This window comes from Myotis brandtii, unplaced genomic scaffold, assembly GCF_000412655.1.
Source record: "Myotis brandtii unplaced genomic scaffold, ASM41265v1 scaffold116, whole genome shotgun sequence".
Lineage (NCBI taxonomy): Eukaryota > Metazoa > Chordata > Mammalia > Chiroptera > Vespertilionidae > Myotis > Myotis brandtii.
In genome coordinates, this window is record NW_005354010.1 from 2,946,917 (window position 1) to 2,974,464 (window position 27,548).

At 37.6% G+C, this 27,548-nt stretch overlaps 1 protein-coding gene across 1 annotated transcript in view; it reads right to left on the reverse strand.

Moving 5' to 3' along the window:
* The window catches only part of ITGBL1 (integrin, beta-like 1 (with EGF-like repeat domains)), a 206,394-nt gene that overhangs the window by 110,392 nt on the left and 68,454 nt on the right, over positions 1-27,548 (reverse strand). The window contains exons 2-3 of the mRNA XM_014528332.1: positions 8,862-9,008; positions 2,866-2,988 (exon numbers count right to left, since the gene is read on the reverse strand). Coding sequence (XP_014383818.1) covers positions 2,866-2,988; positions 8,862-8,901 — 163 coding nt within the window. The 5' untranslated portion in view covers positions 8,902-9,008. The remainder of the gene's footprint in view (positions 1-2,865; positions 2,989-8,861; positions 9,009-27,548) is intronic.

A 27,548-nucleotide genomic window follows, 5' to 3' on the forward strand; every position in this document is an offset into this window, starting at 1 on the left:
GAATAGCAAGACAACCGTGTATTAAAAGCTTTTCCTATGAGTCAGGATTTTAAAATCCTTCTTATGTCTTCCCTTTTTGTAGTTATGCCATCCAAACATGAATGTGTGTTTCTTGTTCTTGTAAATATGATAAAAACCAGGGTCACACTGTGTTTTAGTCTATTTTTTCTGTAATATAGGAATTTATGTTTTATCAGAGTCTATGGCTAAAGTCTTTGAACTTCCCTCTTTTTCCTCCCACAGCCATAATTCCAGAGGATCCATAGGAAACTGATTGTGAAGCTATTTTTCTTTCTAAGCACTATGGCATCCTGGCCAATGGCAAGAGTCTCAGTAGGGTTTCTTGTGCAACTCTTGTCCTTCAGATGAGACTTCTTTCAAGCGGACACACAATAGAGAGACAAAGAGGAAGAACAAGAGGTGAAGAGAAACTGCCCTAATGAGATACAGAGAAAGAGACCCATGCATACAATTCCATGTTTTCTGTCTGAATAAGAAGTAACTGGGAAACCCATTAAAAAAACACACACCTTTTCTTAGCCTAATATGTTATCACACACACCGAGCAAGTCAAAGTGTCCTCTAACTTGATCATTTCCACAACAAATTTAATTTATTCACATAAGCAAATATAAAGGCTATTAAATTATACATCTATATTTATAATTACATATTATAATTATATGTATGTATTTTACATTTTGTTTATGAACTTAAAAATATCTCTGAATGTACACACACACACAATATTACATTAAAATGCTAAATCACAAGCCTCAGAAACTTGAGGGCTACCTTGGAAAATAGCAAGACAACAGTGTACTGAAAGCTTGTCCTATGAGCCAGTTCTTTAAAAAAACTTAATTAACTTCTTAAACCAGAATTTATTTTTTCTGTAATTTCAGGAAATTTATGTAAGCTGCTACATATGTAAGGATTACTTTGACATTAACAAATGATCATAAATCTACATTCTTCCCACCAAAATCTTTGTATATTTATAAAATTTAGTATTCAATTTCAGTTTTAGTAAAAACAATCATTGAGGTAGAGGTGAAAAAGAAAAGAAAAATCATGTAAAGCTACACCTTTATGCATGTATAGAAATGTAAGCAGATATCCTCATAACTCAAATGAAAATATTGTAACAAGACACATCTGAATAATTGAGATAAAATAAAAGCTTCAGGGCAATACACATTCTGGACAATAAAGATCATTCTTTGCTTTGTATAAACTGTTGGAGCAAGAAAATCTCATTTTGCATTGCTTCACCGATGGGCTGGAGAATCACCTCTCAACAGATTGGTTCCCTGTGAATGACAGGTGGAAAGATCTGCAAGCCCAGTCAATGTCACCCCCAGAGGATTTACCAGAAAGCTGGGGTCTGTGGTCAGAGACTTTGCACCATGAAATTGCTTAAGCCTCAAACAAACGGAAATCTAAGTGAAAGGTTGAGAGTTAACAATCTCCTGTTGTGTTGTTTCAAGTTAAATGTTTACATTTACAAAGGCAAATAGACTTTGCTTTGGTGGTCTGCATCAGAACACCTTGGCCCCAAGCATGTTCCATTCCTCTTGTTTTGATTTGTAATAATTGTAACTGAAACAGCAAGAGGACAAATACATCATATTTGTGGGTGTATTTATCTAATTGTTCTTATTATTTTGGACGGAGCCCTTTGGCAGAATTCTCTGAGCAGTATCTAGCTTAGGTCACTGGCTTGAAAAAAAGAAGACTTTTGCATTTGTTTGTTTTATCCTGGTGGATTGTCCAGCAATGAAGCCAGAGAGAAAGACCCAAGCAGACCTAAATAAGAATATCTGGATGACCACGGGAATTGAAGCTCTAATTTGTTTTAGTCAACAAAGGGACAGTTTGTCTTACGTTATTGACCCTTTCTCAATGGCCTCTGGTTCCCCCTGACCCCCTTTGCCCCTGATCCTTCCAAGGAAATACTCTTCTGAAACCACCCATTCTGCAAACAGGATAGGATTCCATGAACTGGAATCTTGTCAGAGATAAATGAAATAAGCAATTGCTTATTAATAGAAAGATGATCTCACACTAAAATTATCAACTGCAGAGAAGGGTTTACCTAAGCTAAAGGGATTTTCATTGCTCTCTACTTTCCTCTCCTGTGTCGGTATGATTGCAAATTGAAACTTTAGGAACAGGCTTGCAGTTAGGTAAACAGAAGAGAGGGACACTATGGGTGGCGAGGAGCGGATCTTGTCATGGAACGCCACATCCTGGGCACTGACGCAGTTCTCATTGGTGAGGGGTCAAGAGTACAGGCTTTGGCATTACCTCATGTTGGACCAGTGATTGGCACTAGTGAGCATGCAATCACTAGTACAACAGACAAAAATGATTTGAGTAATGGTGGTACATAGAAAAGATCATGAAAAATATTATCTGTGTGTGTGTGTTGGGGGGTAAATAAATACTAAGCTAATAAACCTATTGGCCTCATGTCTCCAATAGGACCTGAGACCATTTAAAGGTTAATGACATAGAAAGAGAATGAAAATAAAATACGCAATTGAAAGATTGGGAGAAAAGAGACAATAAAAGCAGATAAGATGAGCAGAAAAGATGAAGTCCAACCACTTCAGAACTATGTAGTTGGCCTGCTTGACATAAGATCTGCCTCTCCTCCAGCAATAATCTGATTTTGCATTTAAAAAGTACAAGTTACTTTGAATGCCTTAGTATAACTTTCCTTATATAAAATGTTTCCCTAATAATGTAAGTTCAGATAAAATTCATAAAGCTGGTACAGAAATTTATAGAGAGATAAAAGCACAATGAAACAAGTGAAAAATCAAGTACTTTATTAATTTCTGCAGTTAATATACATACCTCCACATATTTCTTCTGTTTCATCATCTATGCATTCTCTATCATCACACTCACAAAATTTGCCATAAACGAGTCCATTTCCATCTGAATTATCACACTTACATCTGCCACAGTGACATGTACCTAAACCATTAAAACCAAGCAAAAATTATTTGTCAAATGCATATAAATTATACTTAATGAATTTAACCTCTTTCAAAGAGAGAAAATTCAAATCAATTTACTATTGAAATTATGTACTTTTTTGGGTATGATGAGATAGATAACAAGACATTCTTTCTTAAGATTATTGTAGCACAGAAATTATTTTTTCTAGCACAGCCATTATGATTGACCTCTAATAGTTTCATGAATTTAAATTTGACCTCCTCAGTGCAAAGCTGCTTATTCATGTCCTTCCAATCAATGCATGAATGAATACCTTCTGATTTACCTGGGTCTGAAGTGAACTAAAGCAGAAAATTCTAAGCTTTGTGAGGAAAGTAACCTTACTTATCTGCCTCACCAGTATTTACTCAATGCTTGATATAATATTTGAGTATACTATTTATGTAATAGACATTTGTGGAATTCATTATTAAATGCATAAATGAAAAATGTAGATGCCCCTAATAATTTTATATCCACAGTGTCAAGCTGATATACATATTCTAATGACAAGGGACCAGAATGGGCTTTCTTAGGCAGAGAAACCTAGGAGCTCATCAGAACCACAAGGCAGCTCAGGGTGATAGAGGCACTGGAGTTATCTGGTCTACCACATAGCACATATTCAGCCAAGTTTGAGGATTTGACTTCAACCCCTGAGAGTGATTTCACTGAAGTAAAACAGCATTTAAATGATACTGAGAGATAGAATGTTCATTTAAGGAACTTCCTTTTGAAAACTTATTTTTCAATTTTTAATTGATCATCACAACATTAAAGATAAATTGAGACTTTACCACTCACCAGACACCACCTTAGACTCTAGAATATAACAGATCAACTCAATCAAATCCTTCTCTCAGATTTTTTATATGAGCAGAACTCAATGTGACAAAGTAAATGGAGAAGTGCAAAGTGTTGCAAAAGCACATAGCAAGGGGATTTAACTGACACCTGAAAGTCAAAGATAGGGTCCCTGGAGAAGTAACTCTTATTTAAGCTGAAAACTAAAAACCAAGCAAAAAAAAAGATAAGAGAAATGAGAGATACTGAAGAACAATAATGTGAAAAGTGGCATAAAAAGAATTAGGCAACTAAAGGTGCAATTTATGGAAGTCTTATAGGTCATGTTAAAAATTTTGAACTGTAGCCGAAACCGGTTTGGCTCAGTGGATGGAGCGTCAGCCTGGGGACTGAGGGGTCCCGGGTTCGATTCCGGTCAAGGGCATGTGCTTGGGTTGCGGGCACATCCCCAGTGGGAGATGTGCAGGAGGCGGCTGATCGATGTTTCCCAAGAATAATGAGAAGCCATAAATATATTTATAATAGAGTCATGTGGTAATTTATGAATTTTTATCAGATTACTCTAGTTGTCATACAAAGAATAAGCTGAAATGAGGGAAAAGTAGATACGAGGAAAGAATTATTGCATAGAAGGTAGAAGCTGACCGAGGTGATGGCAAGGACTTTAGAAAGAAACAAATACACCTTTTGTAGAAGAACAGACAAAACTTGGTGACTGATTAGGCTTGACTTGGTGAAGAATAGGGAGGAACCAGAGATGATATTGATAAATGATTTGAGCCACTCGATACTGAAGATTCTATATGTGACCTACTTGAAAATCTTGGATTTAGGTAGACGTGTAGCCAAATCCAGGTTTTAATCCTCACTAGCTATATTTTTCTTGATTTTTAGAGAGAGAGGAATAGAGAGGGAGAGAGAGAAACATGTATGTGAGAGTGAAACATTAACCCACTGCCTCTTGCAACCCCCTACTGGGGATCAAGCCTACAACCCAGGCATGTGCCCTGACCAAGAATCAATCCCAGCAACCTTTTGGTGCACGGCACAATGCCAAACCAAATAAGTTACACTAGCCAGGGCTAGCTACACCTTTTTGAGGTTATTACTTTAATCTTTAATTCAAATTCCGTATCTACAAATGATATCTACCTCATAGAGCTGCTGTGAGGACCAAGTGATAAATATCATCCAATCATCTTTCTAAAAACACTACTGTGTCTAGTGTATAGTAGTCTTTCAGAAAACTTTGGGTTTTTCCTCTTCTCCCATTAAGATACCTAGTATATTTCTCCAGGTACACTTTATATTTATGCACCCCTGTTTTCATACCTTCTGCATGATTCTGTTACTCTAGTCACTTGAAATTTGTTATTAGCTATAATACCTATTTTTATCTTATAGTCACATATAAATTCGTGATTTTGCAGAATTTGAGCTTGTTATTTTTCTTCCCTGAGAATTCATGTATGAATTTTACTTTTATTAAACTTCATTTTTTGTGTGCTTTTTTCTGAAAATGATTTTAACTTATAAAAGTTTGTTTCAAATCTAATGCTATAATTCATGGTCCTGCCTCATTTCAATTTTTTCTTTAATTATTAACCTTATTTTTCATTGTCACATTTATGCTGTCATTCAACCATCCACATATGTATTCATTAAATTTTCTTGTTGTCTATTATATTATTGGAAAACTATAGGAGATAATAAGAGAAAAATTATAGAAGATAACGAGATGAATAAAATTATAAGAGATAATAAGATGAATAAAATTAAAAGAAGTAAATCATAGACCAGGCAGAAAGAGCTAGATGATTAATAATTTATACAGGGGTGAGCAAAAGTAGGCTTACAGTTTTAATACAAAAAATAATAAGATAATAAATAGTAATACAAGAATAAACTCTGTGTTTCGCATACAACTGTAAACCTGCTTTAGCTAATCTTTGTGTATGTATATATGTATGTATTTATAATATTTTATATATATAAAACCAGATGATGCAAAGGCATTTGCAATAGATTTGTGACAAATGCTTTATAGAAAGTATAAACTTAAATCCTAGTCTGGCTCTGTGAAGGAGGAAAGGCACAATAAAAGAGTAAGTTCTAGAGTTGACACTTGACCATGGATAGAATTTCAACAAGTGGAAATGAAGAAAAGATGTGATATTGAGGAAAGAGCTTGAGCTAAGGATTACGAGTGGGGAATTAAAGAACAGTGAAGCATCTGACCTGAGTTTGGAGAAAGGAGTAGGTTGAAGCCAGATAGTAGAGGATCAAGACTACTAGCAAAAAAAATTAGAATTTATCTGTCAGAATTCCTGGAGGCTTCATGGTTTTGGAGAGAGAGGTATAACATAGGAGTGTATGCAGTAGTTATTTTCAAGAAAGATGAGAAGAAACGGTCTCTTCCTCTGAATTCTACAACTTCTCACTGACATCTCCCACAGGCAGGCTCACTCCCATCCACACATTGGAACCATTCCTGGCTGATGTAGGAAGTTTACAACAGCTCAAAGACTTCCTGTCTCACCTACCAAGTAGAAATCACAATTGAGGCTCCAAGATATGGCATATGGAAGACCAGGCAAAAGTGCCAGACTCCTGTGTTCATGCTATGTCATACTGCTTCCCTCTCTTGGTTGCCAGTTAACTCAGGTTCTAGGACTGGTCTTCTGCTTTATGCCAGATTATTTTAGCACAGACACATCCTTCTGACTAATATAGCTGTCTCTCTCTAGGATAGCTTCCCAGTTTTGAACATTGGCCTATACCCTTGTGCAATGGCATCACACTTTACTTCACCCTGCAGACTGTGCTTGCCTTTCTGGGCCCCTACAGAGTCAGAAGATTCTGGAACTCCATCAGTCCCCAGCTCCATCTCAGCCTGCCCTTCAGTCTTATGCCCCACTCCATTTATCTCTTTTCCCCTTCTGCTCCAAGCTACTTCCAGAAAACCACATTGTAATATGAAGTGGAAAGAAAGATTAGTAGAAAGAACTCATACACTAATGCAATTTGAGGGGAGTGGTCCTGAACTAGGCTGGTCAAAATAGGACTGACTATAGGCTATAAAGAATAAACATTGCTGGGTCGATTGAAAAAACTGGAATATGAATGGCAGATTGCATAAAAGCTTTGTATTAATGTTAAAAAATATAGGGATAGACACAGGGGCAGCAATGCTTAGCCAGAAGCCAGGCTCACAGCTGGCGAGCGTGGCTGGAGCCTCTCCTGCCTCCACAGTAGCACTAAGGATATCCGACTGATGGTTTAGGCCCGCTTGGCCTAAGCCATCAGTCAGACATCCCCCGAGGGCTCCCGGATTGCGAGAGGGCACAGGCTGGGCTGAGGGACGCCCTCCCCACCCCCATGCTGCCCAGTGCATGAATTTCATGCACCAGGCCTCTAGTAGGCTATAAAGAATAAACATTGTTGGGTCAATTGAAAAAACTGGAATATTAATGGTAGATTGCATAAAAGCTTTGTATTAATGTTAAAAAATATAGGGATACACATATCTGAGAAATGTGTTTTGTAGCTTACTAAATGTTTTTATCTATTAAAAGAATTCTGTAAAATTTCCCTTTAAAGATATCTAAATGTAGTGCATCACATGTTTAGATTTCTTATGTTGAAACATCTTTGGATTCCTAAGCTAAAATCTACCTGTTGAGTATATTATTAAAAAGGAGAAAAAAAACACACACAAAACCCAATACCTTGAATTTAACTTGAAAACAAAATAAACAAATCCAAAAAATGAAGAACAAAGAAACAAACAAAATTCAAGTATTATTACTTAAGAAAGTTTGGAAAGCATAAAGTTTTCAAAACAAAAGAAGCTGTGTGGGGGTGTGAGGGGTGAGCGTGTGGGTGCACACACATTTGGAGGGGTGGGTGCTATGAACTGGAAGTAGAGAAATCTGATTGAGAGAAAAGAAAAGACTGAAAGAAGCAAGAATATCAGTAAACACAGAAAGTGGCCTGGCTGCTGAGACCATTAGTCATGGCCCCTGATTAGTCCATTCACATCTTGCATTGGACGTGGCTCTGATTCCTAGGAGCAAGAGCAAAACCACCTCACTGCACTTAGGCTGCACAAGAGCAGTTTGTTGCAGATCAAAAACTGGAAAGGTCTTATCTCTGATTGCAGGACTCTACCAACAAAGTAAGCTTCCGGAGGGAAGATATTCATGCCTGTAGTCAAATCCTTGCTTATAACAGGAAGAGCAAAGGCTCAGACCGCTGGATCTACATAAGAATTACACAAGAGCTTTAAAAATCAACTATAGTCCAGACCATACCCTGAGACAACTGAATCACAGCCTCTGGTTTAGGACACCAACATTCTCAAGTTCAGTCAGGTTGCGAAAAGCTAACTTTGAGGCTCCATGTGACCAAATGTTAAGAGAATTTAATTATAGTAATACTGGCTGAAAACCATTGGAATTGAAACTGTATGAAACTGTAGTTGTTTTATTTTTTAAATAGGGTTTTGGTAATTAATTTTAACAGCTTTTCTTAAAATTTCTAAAAATATATTTTAAATGATTTCTGTGAGAGGTAAAAATATTTTGATCAAACAAAAAAGCTTGCTGTCACTGTATTCTTTAATGAGTTTCACATAGTGCATCAGAAACTTCTATTTAATTAAAAAGGTTTGGTTTTATTTGATGGCTTACAAATTTGGATCTGTAACATAAAATAATTAAGTCAGTTTATATAAATAATTTTTCAAAGATTTATTCCAGCATTCAAAATCAGGGCTGACAATGTACATCAAATGTCATCGGGGTGTTGTTTCCACTGAATTTCCTACTTGAAGGAGGCATTTGGAACAGCTGGAGAATATCAAACTTGCCAGTCTCAGCAAGATGACATTTTTTTCTATTGATTTATCTGAATTTCATTTCTAAAAGATATACTCAGAAGCAGTTTCATTCAGAGGTTCAACACTCCGAAATGCATAAGTACTTCCATTAAAAACCCAAATTTGATTATTTCACTTAAGAATCTTCATAGATTCAAATTCTTACCTGCATTAGAGCAGATGATATCTTGAGAATTCTTGCACATTTGGTTACTTTTTTTCTTTGTCAGATCACAATTAGTTGGGTACTGGCAAGCATCCCCAGACCATCCTTTGTCACATTTGCACTTTCCGCAGTCACACTTACCATGGCCTGAGGATTTAACGAAATCCAGTTAGACTCAAATTGTTTTCCAAAAAACAAAAAACACACATTATTATAACTAAAAGAGCTAAGGGTAATGTTGGTTCAAGATTGAGCTATAATAAATTCAAACATATATATTACATTGACTAAAGGGTAATGATATTATTATATACAGTATAATGGAGTATGTAAAATTTATTTAAATAACCAACTTTGAGAAATCAAGCTAAAACATTAATTTATAGAGATATTAGGATAGATAATAAACCTGAAGTGTAATAAACATAAAAAAAATTAGCATAGAAAAAAACTCAGTACCTCCACATTGCAGAGACAGAAGCCCAGTAAAAATTATTTTCATGAAAGTACTCTTTATAGTACATAAAACTACAAATTCTGAGTAAGGAATCTTACATGAATCTCCACTCAACCAAACTTTGGCCTTTTATTTATTTGAATCTAACATGTAATAAAATTGTATAGATATATAAATATCACCTTGGGTAAGATTGACATGAAAGTTAAGTATATAGCTTGTTTCTCAATAAGGAAATTTGGTTCAAGAATCAAAAGAATAGGACCCACATTCATCTATTGCCACACAAGTTTCTCAACCTTTCATGCTCTCAAATCTACATTTTGCTGTTTTTATTGCTGGGATCATTAACTTTATTAGATCTGCTTAATGAAGCCTACTAATGTTTTCATTGGCTACATATTAATTAGACTGAAGTGCAAAATATGTATAACCCTTGGCCCTTGGCCCCGAAGAATTTACAAATTCAAAGTTGAGACTGACATATGAAGAGAATTGATGTCAAACTTTCTGTTAAGTTTGAGCAATACAGTTTATGACCTATAGAAATAAAAAGGAAGAGACTTTCTGGACTTCCTTGACCTTTAAATAGGCCTTGAAAGGTGAGGAGAGTTTGAATGGGTTGCAGGGATAGTATTCTTTTTTATTTTATTTTATTGATTAAGGTATTACATGTGTCCTTATCCCCTTATTGCTCCCTCCCCCCTGGTGTCTGTGTCAATTGGTTATGCTTATATGCATGCATACACGTCCTTTGGTTGATCTCTTACTCCCACCCTCCCCTACCTTCCCTCTGAGGTTTGAGCATCTGATTGATGCTTCTCTGTCTCTGGATCTGTTTTTGTTCATCAGTTTATTTGTTTCTGGATCTGTTTTTGTTCATTTGTTTATGTTGTTCATTATATTCCATAAGTGAGTGAGATCATGTGATATTTATCTTTCTCTGACTGGCTTATATTATAATATTACTAGAGGCCTGGTGCACGACATTTGTGCACTGGGGGGGGGGGGGTCCCTCAGCCTGGCCTGCACCCTCTCGCAGTCCACCCCTGAGGGGTCCTTAGCGCTGCTGCAGAGGCTGGAGAGGCTCCCACCACTGCCGCTGCACTTGCCAGCCATGAGCCCGGCTTCTGGCTGAGCAGTGCTCCCCCTGTGGGAGCATGCTGACCACCAGGGGGCAGCTCCTGTGTTGAGCGTCTACCCCCTGGTGGTTGGTGTGCGTCATAGCGACGGTCGTTCTGCCGTTCAGTCGATTTGCATATTAGGGTTTCCCTGGTGGTCGGTGTGTGTCATAGCGACAGGTCGTTATGCCGTTCAGTCGATTTGCATATTAGGGTTTTATATAAGATGTCTTAATGCCTGAAATTCATAGACCACAATGGAATGGAATCATTGATCTGGTGCCAACAGTTATTCAATGTGGCAGCCAAAATCCACATGATGAGGTCCAGATGGTCAGTCAGAATGAATGGCTCAGAGGTCCCATTTGGGCAAGTTCAGCAGAGCCTGCATCTGTGATTGGCTGTGACTTTAAAAGTCCTCTGTGTGTGACCCAGTGCATGAAATTCATAGGCCACAACGGAATGGAATCATTGATCTGGTGCCAACAGTTATTCAATGTGGCAGCCAAAATCCACATGATGAGGTCCAGATGGTCAGTCAGAATGAATGGCTCAGAGGTCCCATTTGGGCAAGTTCAGCAGAGCCTGCATCTGTGATTGGCTGTGACTTTAAAAGTCCTCTGTGTGTGACCCAGTCCATGTAAACGTTTCTATTCCTGTTGCATTTTTCAAATATTGCATGCACCATAATTGTAATTCACTTCATCCAGTGCACATTACTCTTTCAAATTGATTGTATCATTTTGCATTCCTGTCTGGCCCTACATGATAATGTTAATCTCCGCCAACTTGGTATCATTCACAAACATAAGTGATCTCTCCTGCCAACCATTCAGTCTATTTATAATATATTAAGCCACATTCTTGAAGGAGCTAAGCCTTTATGATAAATCAAGTGTGTTGGTAACTGTAAGGACTCTTAATATTAGTGTATTAGGTTGAACCACATAATATTTTAACTTTTCTAAGTTGAATATCAGCTATTTCTTATCTTCATCTCCATATAAAGTCTTCATATCAACAATGTTAATAGAAATGATTTAGAAGAACAAGGAATATGGCAGTAATGATTTGCTAAATCTGGAATAAAATAATACTCAATGCTTATTTATATAGGATGAGACAGCTTATTTGGAGATAAATATATAATTTTTTAGAAAGAAAATTATCTTCAGATGATTTTTACTCTTTATTCACAGTTAGGAAGAGCTTTGGAAAACCTTGGGGAATAAGGTTATGATATTATTGTGGTAATCTCCATTAAAGTATCAATAACATGGTTTTTAAAAATATCACATTTTTCAAAAAATTATCCATTGTGTATTAGCTTCCTGGGGCTTCCATACAAAGTACCACAAGCTGAATGGAGTAAAACAACCAAAATAACTCTCTCATATTCCAGAACCCAGAAACCCAAAAACAAGGTGCTGGCAAATGGGTTCCTTGTGGATGATCTTAGGAAGAAACTCTTCCATACCTTTCTCTACATACTGGTCTTTTCCTACAAATTTGGTGTTCACTGGCTTCTGACAGCTTAACTCTGCTTCTCTCTTCACATGCCTTTTTCCTCTGTGTCTGTGTCTTCGCGTTTTTCTACTTATAGGTGCAGTCATTGGATTTAGAGCCCATGTATGACCTCATCTTAACTCAATCACATCTGCAAGAACCTTATTTTCAAATGTCACAGTCACAGGTTCCAGGTGCTAGGACTTTACATATCTTCTAGGGCAGCGGTTCTCAACCTGTGGGTCGCGACCCCTTTGGGGGTCAAACGACCCTTTCACAGGGGTCGCCTAAGACCATCCTGCCTATCAGATATTTACATTACAATTCATAACAGTAGCAACATTACAGTTATGAAGTGGCAACGAAAATAATTTTATGGTTGGGTCACAACATAAGGAACTGTATTTAAAGGGCCAGAAGGTTGAGAACCACTGTTCTAGGGGAATACAGTTCAAACTACAATTGTTGCAAACAATATATCCTAATTATTTTCTTTCCTAACTTTAATTCATGTAAAAGATGGGGCAATTTTTTCTCCTATGTATGGAAACAAACTGGCTAGGCCTGGCAGCAACTCCATCCTCCCCATTTCTGTCCTACATTGGGGTGGGGGTGGGGCTGAAAATTTGTATAAACACCCATTGTTAAATTCATATTTGGTTCCATTGCTTTGCCAGTCCCTCCCCTCCCTTGTTCCTCTCACAATACTTGCTCCTTAACCACCAGCCAGCCTAAAGACAAGTGAACTGCCATAGACCAGGGGAAAGACAAAACCGCCTCTCAAAGAAAGTTGGGGACCTTTGGGGTGAAGAGTCCCAGGTCCCAGACACCTCAGTCTAGGAGAGCAAAGATGGCAGATGCCAGGGTTCCAGGTGGCCACATCCTTTGGCTTCTCAGACCTACTATACCATTCTGGCCTTGGGAATGAATGGCCAAGAAGAGGTAGAGCAGAACCCCAAAATAATGAGCCCCAGATCAGGGCTCCATTGCACAGGTCAAAGGATGACCCCTGCCCTGTTGGTTGAACGTTCTCCTGTGCACCCAAAGGTCATGGTTCAATTTCCTTTCTGGGCATGTGCCTGATACCCAGTAGGGGGTGTGTAGGAAGCAGCATATCTATGCCTCTCTCTCACATCCAGGTTTCTCTCTCTCTCCTTTCCCTTCTCCTCTCTCTAAAATCAATGAAAACATCCTATGTAATAAAAGGATAATACGTAAATTGACCCTAAGTGCAGAATGACCAGGAACGACCGGTTGCTATGATGCACACTGACCACCAGGAAGCAGATGCTGAACACAGGAGCTGCCCCCTGGTGGTTAGTGCCCTCCTACAGGGGGAGCTCCACTCAGCCACAAGCCAGGCTGACGGCTGTGAGTACAGTGGCAGTGGAAAGGATGTCTGACTGATGGCGGGCCTAAGCTGTCAGTCGGACATCCCTCGAGGGCTCCCAGGCTGCCAGGGGATGTTTTTAAAAATATCACATTTTTCAAAAAAATTATCCATTGTGTATTAGCTTTCTGGGGCTTCCATACAAAGTACCACAAGCTGAATTGGGCACAGGCGGGGGTGAGGGACACCCCCAGTGCATGAATTTTCATGCCCCAGGCCTCTAGTATATATATAAAAGGATGGCCCCTGCCTAGGGCTACATGAAATCCTAGCCAGCACAGCATTCACCATTCTTGGCTGTCTAGACCAGCAATTTTCAACGTTTTTCATCCCATGGCACACATAAACCAATTACTAAAATTACTTGGCACATTGAAAATATATTTTTTGCTTATCAGATAAAAAAAGGGGGTATAATTTTGATTCATTCACACTGGAAGGCTATTGTTGTGTTCACTGTTGTCATTTTTAAATTTTATTTCACAATCCAAAGGAAAAGAGGTCAGTGTTCCTGACTCAATAGTCAAGTATTGCATGTTTTAAACATTTCTGTGGCACACCAGTTGAAAATCACTGGTCAAGACCATTCCAGTTCTGGTTCTTCTCCAGATAAGTCAATTTCCACAACTACAAAATGTGGTCTTAAAATAAACAGTCCAACATGCTTGACAATAAATCTGTTGCCCTTCAAATAAATTCCCTAAGGATTCAAAAGAAAACAAGCACACAAAACAAGAATGTCAGAGAAATGCCAAAACAACTCCCAGCCAAAATAATGAAGATGGAAACGTAAAAAGCTTTGTTTCCAGGGCTTTCAGTGGTTTAGGGAAGACAAACCACAGTGGAGAGTAAAATCCAATAGTTTAGTCTCATTTTCATAAGAAGGCAGAGGTGTGGTTGGCTTTCTCCAGTGCTTCCCAGTAAGCTGGGGCCTTGATCTCCACTGATAAAGGCATTCCAACAAACACAGTATAAAAATTTGTAATTTTAAATTAAACAATGCAACAGCAGCAGCATCACCATTCTTCATAATCCTTTTCACCTGGGTAATGCAAAGGCAGTGGTGATGAACTCATTAAAATCCATTAGTGCACAATAGAGGGGAGTTGACACTATTTATTTTTAAATGAAAACAAGCTGTTTCAACATGGAAATAAAGACCTTACCAGTGTTGAAAGAACTTTTAAAAACCAATTAGCCATTACTAAATACAAATGAACAATAATCATACTTTTCTTTGGCAAATATATGGGAGAAAAAAATAGAAGGAGACAGCCCTTATCTCTCTTTTTCAAGTTTACTGATATTTTGGATGGAAATAAACTGCCAAAATGAATATGTTTATTGGATTAGCTATATGTCCTTGGCTTCAGTCCTCTTGAAGTCTTAAAAGGTAAAAAGTAGATAGATAGGTATTTAGGTAAATCAGATAGATAGATAGATAGATAGATAGATAGATAGATAGATAATAGATAGGTAGATTAGGTATAGAAATAGGGTGAATGGATAAAGAAGATAATATTTGTTATTCAGCCACTAGAAAGAAGGAAATCCTGCTACTTGGGACAACCTGGATAGACCTTGAGGACTATCTGCTAAATGAGGTAAGTCAGAGAAAGACAGGTACTGTGTAGTCTCACTTATGTGTAGAATCCAAAAAATAGACAAACAAACAACAACCAAAAGTAAACTCATAGAAAAAACTCAGATTTGTTATCAGAGGCAAAAAGTGAGGAGTGGGTGAAATGGGTGAAGGTGGTCAGAAGTACCAACTGCCAGTTATAAGTAAGTGCTGAGGATGTGATGAGCAACATGATCTGTAGCTAACACTGCTCTCTGGTATATTTGAATGTTTGTAAGAGAGTAAATTCTAAGAGTTCTCGTCACAAGGAAAACAACTTTTTCTTTTTTTCTTTGTATCTATATGAAATAATGGATGTTAGCCCTAGCCAGTTTGGCTCAGTGGATAGAGTGTCGGCCTGCGGACTGAAGGGTCCCAGGTTCGATTCCGGCCAAGGGCACATGCCCAGGTTGCAGGCTCGATCCCCAGTCAGGGGCATGCAGGAGGCAGCCAATCAATGATACTCTCTCATCATTGATGTTTCTATCTCTCTCTCCCTCTTCCTTCCTCTCTGAAATCAATAAAGAAATATATTTTATTTTAAAAAAATAATGGATATTAACTAAACTTATTGTGGAAATTATTACATAATATAGGTATGTCAAGTCATTATCCTGTATATTTTAAACGTACACAGTGCTGTGTGTCAATCATATCTCAATAAAACAGCAAAAGTCCTGATTATTAATTATTATTCATTACCACTGACAACAATTTTATCATATGGAAGAGGATGGATGTTTCAAAAATGATTCTGGGTATCAAATTAGCAAGGTATACCAATGATGGAGCCTCATGATACCCCTGAAATTTGAGCACCCAGTTGGCCCTGCAAATCTGTTTGTTTTGGTCAAATATGTATATTCCCAAGACCTGCATTGTGTCCTATTTCCCAGTAGATTCAAACATGCTCATTTAATAACAGACACACTCAATTTTTCTCCTATCCTTTCTGAGCTACTATAGATTCCCCAGCCTTTTATAGGTACAAAGACAAACAAACAAACAAACAAACAAAAAACTAACTATGCCACATCTAGAATTCTAAGAAAAGATTGTGAAAGGATCCCTTAAGTAATATTACAATTATTATGGTTTGCTATAGAAACTTGACCATTTTTCAAGATGGGGCATCAGTCCCGTTTGCTTCTCAGGCTAACAAAAAAGGACTTAAATACATCTGCTTCTCAATCCTGAGAACGTTACAATATGAACAATAGAAGAATTCTGTGTAGTGGGAACATTTGCCCTAAGAAATTAAAAGGTCTGTTCTCTCCTCCTGTCTGGACACTAATCAGTCATGTGACCTTGGTCAGGAAAATGGAAAAGAAAAACAGGAAGCCAGTAATAACAGGCTCTCAGGTACTGACGGTAGTTTATACAGGCTAGTCTATTTAATTTCCGTAAGGAGCCAGTGAGATAGATTTCATTTCCAAGTTTTACAAATAAGAGGACTAAAGTATAATTTACTTGCTCAAAGTAACATGGTTTGTAAACTGAACAGCTATGTTTTCACCATTACACCCAGCATTATCTGTTTAGTTGCGCTACAATAGACTTGAGAGGACGCTTTTGTTCTCGGAAAAGTGATGCCAGTAAAAGGTATGGACTGGTGGCTTGACAACACTGCTTTAGCTTTGGAGGTTTCCTTTCGGGACTCACAAGCGTAGAGTTGGATTATTCATCCTAGCTGGTGAAAGAACTCTAACAGTGAAATTATCCCACTTTACTATTTAAAATGAAAGAATGTCACAGCCGTCAGATAAAAGAGTTCAGGAATCCAAACCTCAATGTGCTCATCTGCAAAAGTAAGAGTTGGACTAACTAATTCCAAGATGCCTTTCATCTCAAAAATTCCATAAGATAGCTTCAATTAGTTTCTTTGTCTCATAACAAAGCAAAATGGTTTCTTCAAATAGGCCTTCAACATATTAATACAAGGTAATGGCAGCGGACATCAATTGTTGCCAGATATTGTTTGCTACTGAAAACAATCATGAGCAGTTAAAATCTTGTTTGTTTTTAAAAGCACCCATTACAATATTGTAGATTATCGTGATATGTTTATTTTTAAAGTGGGTTTGGCATGAATCAGTACTGCTAAAATTAATGGATTTAAAATTAAAATTCTGGTAACCTTAGAATGGGGAATAAAATATAAATTATAGCAAACAATACATAATATTTTGGATGACTCTTAGGTAGCACACTTTATAAAGTTAACCATATAATTATATATCAAACTCTTGCAAGAATTACACACACACACACACACACACACACACACTTTTATAAAGTTAACCATATAATTATATATCAAAGTCTTGCAAGAATTACACACACACACACACACACAAACACACACACACACAAGCTTGTGGATTCAGAAAACCTAGTTGTTAGTATAGATTCTTCCACAGCTGGTTTTGTCACCTTCAACAGGCTAGTTAATCTTTGAACTTTTCTGGCCTCATTTTTTTTGGGGGGTGGGGGGTCTGGTAAATTAAAAATGTACGTCTCTCAGTATTTCTCGAGGGATGCAGGATATGTTTCTTTAAGGGGGCATTATTAGACCTGTCTCCCAGACCCTGTTTTATCCACATTTCCCAGGAAGCTGGTACTCCCTTCCCTATCTGAAAATCCATGATACTAAGAGCCTAAGCTGCATTTCTCAGGTTCCTGAGGATGGAAAGAGAGAGAGGAAAGACCACTTGACTAAATGACAGAAGTGCTCAATTTTCTTTCCCTCTTTCTAGCTTCCAGTTGTAAGATTTTATTCATCAGAAAGCTTTCAGAGATTCCTTCACTTTTTTCTACAATAAAAAAATACAGCCCTAGCTGGTTTTGCTCAGTGGTTAGAGCGTCAGCTTGAGGACTGAAGGGTTCCTGGTTCCATTCAGGTCAAGGGCACATACCCGGGTTGCAGGCTCAATCCTCATTAGGGGGCATGCAGGAGGCAGCTGATCAATAATTCTCTCTCTGTATCGATCAATGTTTCTATCTTTCTGAAGATAGAAAGAAATAACAATAAATTTTTAAAAATACACATAAAGGACCCTCATTTCCTTTCGTTTCTGCCTTGGCCTTTTGTCCTCTGTTGGGTTATTGACTCAGGAGTGTCAGTATCAAATACATCAACTGATAGAAGCCATTCAAGCCTTCGAAACTTAACATCCACCAATGATATTTCTTAGTCAGTGGAAATGAATTTACTCAAACTGGAATATAAGAATCTCAGAATATGGTAACCAGAGCAGGGGACCTTGGACTAGTGAAATCTCCTCAGTTGTACTGGGGAAAGAGAAGGAATATTACTTGACCATAAGAAGAATGAAATCTTACCATTTGTGACAGCATGAATGGACCTAGAAGATATTATACTAAATGAATTAAGTCAGACAGAGAAAGACAAATACCATATGATATAACTTATATGTGGAATTTAAAGAACAAAATTAATGAACACACAAAATTTTTAAAAATGTAGCTCCACCCTTACCATTTACTCCTTCCACATTATAAATGTGCGATGAATAATCTAATCAATGGAGATATATGTATATGTGTTTGTGTTATATATATGTGTGTGTTCATATACATATGTAAGTATATGCATGTATGAGACTCTAGACTTTGTCTTTTAATATGGTTCCCAAAAAGGAAAGCACCACATAAGATGGTATTTAGCGTCCATCCCAATGTTGAAATGTTTCCCCAGAACTTTTTGTATATGTATGTTAGATAAATATTAATAATATTCTTCATCTATTTATATGAACCTTCATCTCAAGTTCTAGTGGTTGTCCATAGAGCAAACTCTGTATATGTCCTTATTCCTCATAGCATTAAAGAATTGTGTGTTAAGCCGAAACTGGTTTGGCTCAGTGGATAGAGCGTCGGCCTGGGGACTGAAAGGTCCCAGGTTCGATTCCGGTCAAGGGCATGTACCTGGGTTGCGGGCACATCCCTAGTAGGAGATGTGCAGGAGGCAGCTGATCGGTGTTTCTCTCTCATCGATGTTTCTAACTCTCTATCTCTCTCCCTTCCTCTCTGTAAAAAATCAATAAAATATATTTAAAAAAAAAGAATTGTGTGTCAAAATGGAGACAACTGTCCACTCCATGAGGTGGTATAATGCAGGGCCTCCGTGTGCAGGCACCAGAGGCAGACTGCCTAGGTTCTATGACTTGCTAGCTAGTTCACCTTCAGCAAATACTTAATTAGATTCCTAGGCTGCCTTAACAAAGTACCACAAGCTGGGTGACTCCAAACAACAGAGACTAATTCCCTTACAATTCTGCAGGCTAGAAGTTCTAGATCCAGGTGTCAGCAGGACCAAAGCTGCTTGAGACTCTAAATAGAACCCTTTCTTGCCTTGTCCTGCTTTTGGTGGGAGCCAGCCATCCTTGGAGAGCCTTGCCTTGCAGCTGCATTGCTCCAATCTCTGCCTCTGTTGTTACCTGGACTTCTCCCCCAGGTGTCTGTTTGTGTCTCTTCTCCTCTACTTATAAGAACAACTGTCATATTGAATTAGGGGCCACCCTACTTCAGTGTAATCTCACCCTAACTCATGACATCTGCAATGACCCTATTTCCAAACAAGGTCCCATTCTGAAATCCTAGGGGTTAGGATTTTTTCAACATTATCTTTTTGGAGGATACAATTCAATCCATAACACCTCTCATTATCTCTGCTTCATCTGTAAATTGTGGATAAAATAATAATACCTATCTCACAGGATTGTTATGGGAATAGAATGAGTTCATTCCCACAAATCATTTAAAACACTGTCCATCAATAACATGTTAGCTATTACAATCAATACTGAAGATATTGGGAGAGCAGGTCACCCTAACACAACTGTCATGATTATTGCAATTCTAAACTTAAGTGTAGAGTAAAAAGTGGATGTTAAATACAAATTCTGACTCATGTTTCTCCCTCTCCCATACTGCAGAGAAAAATCCCTCTTCCAGTACTAATAGTACATCTGGGTTACAGGGAAAAGAACTTTCCCTGGATGAGTCCACATTTCACAAAACTAATGAGTACACTGACCAACAAGCTAAGTGAATGATTAATTGTGGCTGAATAATAATTTAAACTTTTCAAAGTGCTAATGTGCTCTCAAATACACACACACACACACACACACACACACACTTTAAATACATATCTATTTGTATGTGTGTGCATATATGTATTTTTCTAAAGTCCCTAAAACTTTCCCACATTCATACTGCACACTTTGGCATTATATGCCTTTGGGAAAGCACCAAAAATACAAAAAGCAGAAAAAATGTTTATCTCTTTTATTCAGCTGCAGAGCAAAGCTCCTGACAAATTGGTAGTTTCCAAAATGTGACAGCCATCATTCAAGGCGTGTACAAGATGATATTTGTGATGCAAGAAGAAAATATCTAGAATTAATATTTATGCTTATTTTCATTGTCTTTAAAATAATTTTATAGATTTTATGTGTGCAATTTGATATAAAACATGTCTACATAATTTATAAATTAGTATACCTATATATGGGTAAATTCATTTTTTAAATGTATGATCAGGGTTTTGAGACGACTGATTTAAGCAATAGGTTTGTAAAGTTATAACAAAGATTCTATTTCTTAAGCTAGGTGGTAGAGAATAATATCATTTTTGTTACCTTTCACACTTCTTGATACTATTTCACTCAAAAAAATTAAAAAGAAAAAAAACCCCACATCTGTCAGAATTAATCTATATATATAAAAGCCAAAGTGACCGAACAACCAGTCAACCTGTCGCTATGATGCACAATGACCACCAGGGGGCAGAGGCTCAAAGCAGAAGCTGCCCCCTGGTGGTCAATTGCTCCTACAGCTAACCTCCCACAGCTGGCCGACCTCCTGTGGCCCCTCCGCGAGCCAGCCAGCCAACCTCCCACCGCCCCTCACCCTCCATCGGGCCAACCTTCCAGACCCCTACCCCCAACCTCCCATGGCCCCTCCCCCCGGATGGCCGGCCCTGATTGGCCCCATCGGGACTGGGCAAGACGCCCTGATTGGCACCAATCACCGGCCAGGCCGAGGGACCCCACCCGTGCACAAATTCGTGCACTGGGCCTCTAGTACTCATATAAGTAATGATGTCAAAGAGTTACATTTTGGAACTTCAGTGGCATTCAGGAGATGTCACAATCCTGAATCATATCCAAAAGACACTGCATGGGGCAGACTGAGGAATATAAATCTTCATAGCCTGAGGGTCTATGAAGAGCTTGATAGAATGTACTTGATTGTCTGAATGGGAAGACACTATTATTCAGAAAAAATACATGCTGTATGCAAGGTGCTAGCAAGAGCAATGAACTGTGTGGGCCTCCAGGAAAGGGGTCTGTCCACAGCCCTCTGCAGGAGGGGTAAAGTATGGGACACAGAGAGACAGGTTGGAGATCCAACTGCACATCTCTGGAGAGCTTTGCCAATTTTGCCTGGACCAGCTTGGAACAGTTTCAATAGAAACAGAAAAGGTTTCAAAGGCAGCAAGTATCTGACACAGGCCTTGAAGTGTCCTACAGACCCAGCAGGGCACAGCAGGTCAATCACAAATTTTTGGAGAGGGAAGGTCATTAGCTAAAGAGGACTGTGGTTAAAATGAGTTCCATTACTAAATTCCAATGGGTTTATAAAGGCGCCCCAGTCAAAGATTCCAAAATAAGCCTGAGACTTTTTATAAAATGTACTTTTTATAAAATGTACTTTTAAGAAAGAACTCTTTTATTGCTCCTTAATTAAGTCTGTGCAGTGGCTAAACTGAACATCATCTATGATCATCTCATGATTTTCAAATATTATGATCAAGCAATTCTTTGGAATGTTATTTTCTCCTATTCCAACTAAAAAGGAGCAGATGGCAATGATTTATTTCTTATTTCCTTCTCACTTAGTTCAAAAATTAACAAACATTTGTATGTTCAGTTAACTTTATTGTAAATCTTCTAATTGCAATGACTTTTCTATTAACTCAGTAACTCCCTAGGGTTCTCTGCTCTCAGCTGTTCTAAAGTGGGTAGTTAATAAAAGTTGTTGACAATTTGGTTGACTTGATTGGAAAGAATGAAATAATTCTCTTGCAAGCAGGTAAAAGCACTTTAAGTCATGACATTTTCTACAATACAAAGATCAGTCACCTGAAGTAGCACTCTTACTGAAATCACATATATTGTAGAGGAGAGCAAGCCACACTGAGGTGTGCATTTAGGTGATAAAAATAGAAAGAAAAAGTTTCTATATCAGCCAGTGCACTCAGTTATTGTGAAACCATTTAAACCAAGGCATTTGGAGATGGAGAAAAGGGCATAACAGTAGTGGTCATTGCTCCAAAGAGAAGGAACAGCTTCATGCGAAAATAAGACCAGTTCAAAACTTACCAATCCCTGTCCAGGATAGTCTCCCTGTTCTTGACTGATGAGCTGTGCCATTCCCCAATCTGGAAGTCTACAGTTATTATAACTCATGATAGATAAGCTTCACCTATCATTAAATTTTATAGGCAACCCATTTTTATAGAATTCTTGATAATGTATCTTGTCTTTCTTTTTTCATTGGCATACAGATATTTACTTTGGAAAATAGCATTACCAACCTACACTATAATGCATAAAACATAATTAAACTTCTGAGTTACAAATCACTTCAATTTATATTATCTTATTTGGTTATGGCTATCCAAATGATGCAAAAAAAATAGAAAACAAGTATTATCATTCTCATAGAGGATGAGATTCTTGGTAATATCTTTAAATGATTCCTCCAAATTTTTAGTCAAGTTCCCAAGTCATCCACTCAGCTTGGGTACCCTCAAACTCAGGAGCAATGAAATTCCCAACTTCCTGTCCTTCCATCCTCTTACCTTACCCTCCCACACGTTGCCTCCTTCTCTCCAGCTCCAGGGGCTACATCAAGGTCCATTCCTTTCAAGGAGCCTTGACTTCCTTGTCTTCTGGTTCTTTGGGGGCCTTACTTCCTCTCTCTCCTCTATTACAACCTAAGCCTCATTATTAGCACCTTCCCCTTATACCATGAAATTGAATAAGGACCTCCTGATCTTTACAAAATAAAATCAATACTTCCTCTAGTAAACACATGGCCCTACTTTTGGTCTCTATTCCAACTCAATTCTCCCTTTTTTATTCAAATCTCCAAAAAGGACGTTTTCACTCTCAGTCTCACCTTTTCTCTGGATTTCATTTCCACCATTCTATCAATGTTTCTAACTAAGATAACTAGCATGCTTTTTATTCCTTAATTCAATTAACATTTAAGTCCTAGCCATATTGTTTGCTTCTCTGTCCTTTGACATCTCCTTCCCGCCCCCCCCCAACCCTTTTCTTACTCTTCTCTGGCTCCTTGGCTTCTCCCATCATGTCTAAATGCATAGCATCAATCAAATCCATATTCCCCAATGCATCTTAGAAAAGATAAGGCAACTAACAAAAGGAAGATAAACAATCCAATCAATAAATGGGCAAAGGACCTAAATAGACACTTTTCAAAAGAGGACATTCAGAAAGCCAAGAGACATATGAAAACATGCTCCAAGTCACTAATCATTCGAGAGATGCAAATCAAAACAACAATGAGGTACCATCTCACACCTGTCAGAATGGCTATCATCAACAAATCAACAAACGACAAGTGCTGGAGAGGATGTGGAGAAAAAGGAACACTTGTGCACTGCTGGTGGGAATGCAGACTGGTGCAGCCACTATGGAAGACAGTATGGAGTTTCCTCAAAAAACAAAACATGGAACTCCCATTTGACCCTGTGATCCCACTTCTAGGAATATATCCCAAGAAACCAAAAACACCAATCAGAAAGGATATATGCACCCATATGTTCATAGCAGCACAATTCACCATAGCTAAGATCTGGAAACAGCCTAAGTGCCCATCAGTAGATGAATGGATTAGAAAACTGTGGTACATCTACACGATGGAATACTATGCTGCTGTAAAAAAGAAGGAACTCTTACCATTTGCAACAGCATGGATGGAACTGGAGAGCATTATGCTAAGTGAAATAAGCCAGTCAATGAAGGAAAAATACCACATGATCTCACACATTCATGGATAATAGAGACCATTACAAACTTTTGAACAATAATAGATACAGAGGCAGAGCTGCCTCAAACTGATTGTCAAACTGCAGTGGGAAGGCCAGAGAGGGTTGGGGGGCAGAAGGGAGGGGAGTAAGAGATCAACCGAATAATACTTTAAGCAATAAAACAATTAAAAAAAGAAAGAAAGAAAGAAAAGATAAGGCAAGAAAGAAGAATAAAAAAGACTGGAGCATTTATTCCAAAGAGATTTAATTAAAACAAAGATAATCCTTACATTACTGAATCATATTAGGTTTTAAGCAGGCTTGAACTGTTATGTTTTATTGTTTTGTTTAATTTTTCCTCCTGGTATTTAATGAGCAGTTGAAGGTAGGGAAGAAAGCTCATAAGGAACACCAGAGAAAACAAAAAGGGAATTAAAAGCAAAATTTCCTTTGCATATCTAAATATCCAAGTTTCAAGATAATATAGTTGAATCTGCCACATACACACACTTAACAGTTTTCTTATAATTAGTAATATGGCATATACATTGTTCTGAGACAATTATTTTTCCAAGTAAAATATATCTTGGAGAACTTTTGTCAAGAACTGCGAAAGGGAACTGAGATACGATTTTCCCTCATTTGAAACTAATAAATTAACCTGCCACAGTTCCCTGGTTTCTGGCAGAAGACAGGAGACTCTTGAGTTAGAGTCAAAGGACTTTATTACTCACTAGAGGCCCAGTGCACAAAATTCGTGCACTTGGGAGGGTCCCTCAGCCTGGCCTGCACCCTCTCACAGACCAGGAGCCCTCGGGGGATGTCCGACTGCCTTGGAGGCAGCAGGAGAGGCTCCCACCATTGCCGCTGCACTCACCAGCCATCTGCCTTGGAGGCAGCAGGAAAGGCTCCCACCATTGCCGCTGCACTCACCAGCCATGAGCCCGGCTTCTGGCTGAGCAGAGCTCCCCCCTGTGGGAGTGCACTGACCACCAGGGGGCAGCTCCTGCGTTAAGCGTCTTCCCCTTAAGCTATGGTGGTCAGTGCGCATCATAGCGACCTGTCATTCCACCATTCGGTCGATTTGCATATTAGCCTTTTATTATATAGGATATCAATAGCAGTAACTGAAAAATCAATTTGAGTCAGTTATCTAAGCCCCAATTCCCACAGGACAACATGACAAGAGCCAGGTGATGCTTGCACATGTGGTGAGTTGTGTACAGGAGAGGAACCCCTAGGATAGGGATCCCAACTCTTGTATAATGGGCAGTAAACATGCCTGAACATTTCCCAGAAGGAGATATTATTTTATTTTACTCAATTGTAAACAAATTTTCCTTTGCTCCAGAGGGAAACACCAGGTCCAACTTCCAAGGCTGCTCTCTGTACAAACATCTATGAAAAGAATTATGAGTGCCTGTGTAGAAAAAAATTACAGAAACAGAAGAGACCCATGGGGAATTATCTCCTAACACCTCTTCAAAGAGTGACACCTCTGTTACTCTTTCTGACAGATGCATAATGTCCCATTGTATATAACCACAATAACTTAGCTTTCCTTTATTGGTGTGCACTTAATTAGTTTTGATCATTTGCCACTACAAACAATGTGGTCAGAATTATTCTTCCTTACACATGTATCTTTGTGCAGAAGTGTGAATAGATTTGGGGGAATTATTATTATGTGAAGTTTATGGATAAAAGAGTATGCATATCATTAAAATTTTAATAGATATAGACAAATTTGTTTCCAAAACTATACTAAATACACTCCCACCAACCATGTGTGTGTGAGCATACACTTGCCAACACATAACTCAGGATATTTTGAAGTAATCTGTGTCAATCTGAGCGTTAAAAATCATACTGTATATCTTTGATGGCATGTGTCAACTATGGATGAGGTTCAGCATCTTTTCATTGTTTTACAAATCATTTTTTTTATTAAAAAATCATTTTTGTCTCATTTTCTTAGAATTTTATGCTTATGTATTTTGCCTATTTTTTAATGAATTTGTTGGACATTTTCATTATTTTTAAGTGCATTGTTAGGTTTTTATATTAAATAAGCTAGTCATCTGACTACCATTATATTGGAAATATTTTTATGACATATGTAGTTTCTCCTGGATATCTTTGGATGGCATGTGTCAACTATGGGTGAGGTTCAGCATCTTTTCATTGTTTTACAAATCATTTTTTTATTAAAAAATCATTTTTGTCTCATTTTCTTAGAATTTTATGCTTATGTATTTTGCCTATTTTTTAATGAATTTGTTGGACATTTTCATTATTTTTAAGTGCATTGTTAGGTTTTTATATTAAATAAGCTAGTCATCTGACTACCATTATATTGGAAATATTTTTATGACATATGTAGTTTCTCATAATCCTAAATCACCTGATCAAATCCTCTCATGCTTTCTTCTTAAAAGTTTGATTTCATGTATAAATATGGAATTCTTTTGGTGCTAGAAGGTAAGTGTCTATATTTATTTTTCCATGTAGTGAGATATGGTTTCCAACACCACTAATTCATGGTTTGTTTTCCCCCCATTGATTTAAAACATCACCTTTATCAGTACTACATATCTTTTTCTCAGCTCTGTATAATTTTATATTGCTACCTCTATTAATTCATGTGTGAATGCCAAACTGTTTTACATGCTTGATTGTAATAATGTGTTTTTAAAAATATTTAGTAGGTCTAGTCTCTCTTTTGTACCCTTTGTTTTCAGTATTTATCTTTAGACTCAGCTTAATTCTAAAAATAATTTTTTGGAACTTTGGGGAAAGAAGTATTAATCACATTAAATATAAAGATTAATTTAGGATAAATTCAACAAATATACACTAATGTAGAAGGTAAAAACAGTCTATCAATTTCAATTTAACACTCAATAATGAATGGCTTTGTACTCACAACCCAGATAATGAAGAATAAGATCACAGTAAGTATCGAACCCCTATTTGCAACTGCAACTACGCAAACTACGCTGAATTTTGTTTATGATTTTCTTTATATTTTATTGCATTTGTATACATGCATAGATACTGGTTTAACTTTACTTATTTTCTTTTATAAAATACTATATCAGTACTCTGTCACTCAAGGTTATATTTCATTTTATAACAACTTTTTACTTAATACTATGTTTGTAAGATTCATTTATCTTGTCACATGTACTTGTATTTTATTCATTTTCATTTAATATACTAGTAGCTCTTTGCATTATTATTTTTGAAAACTATATTTTCATCTGCTGTTGGACTTTGGGTTTGTTTCAAGTAGTGTCAATACCAACAATGTGACTACACTTAGGAGACATATTGGAAATATTTAACAACTATGAATAACACGTCTAAACACAGGCCAGCTTAGAAGCTCCCAACTAGCCTCTGCCTGATCCCTCTAGTTCAGTGGTTCTCAACCTTGGCTGCACATTAGAATCACCTGGGAATCTTGTTAAAATCCTGATTTCTGGGCCTCATCCTCCGGAA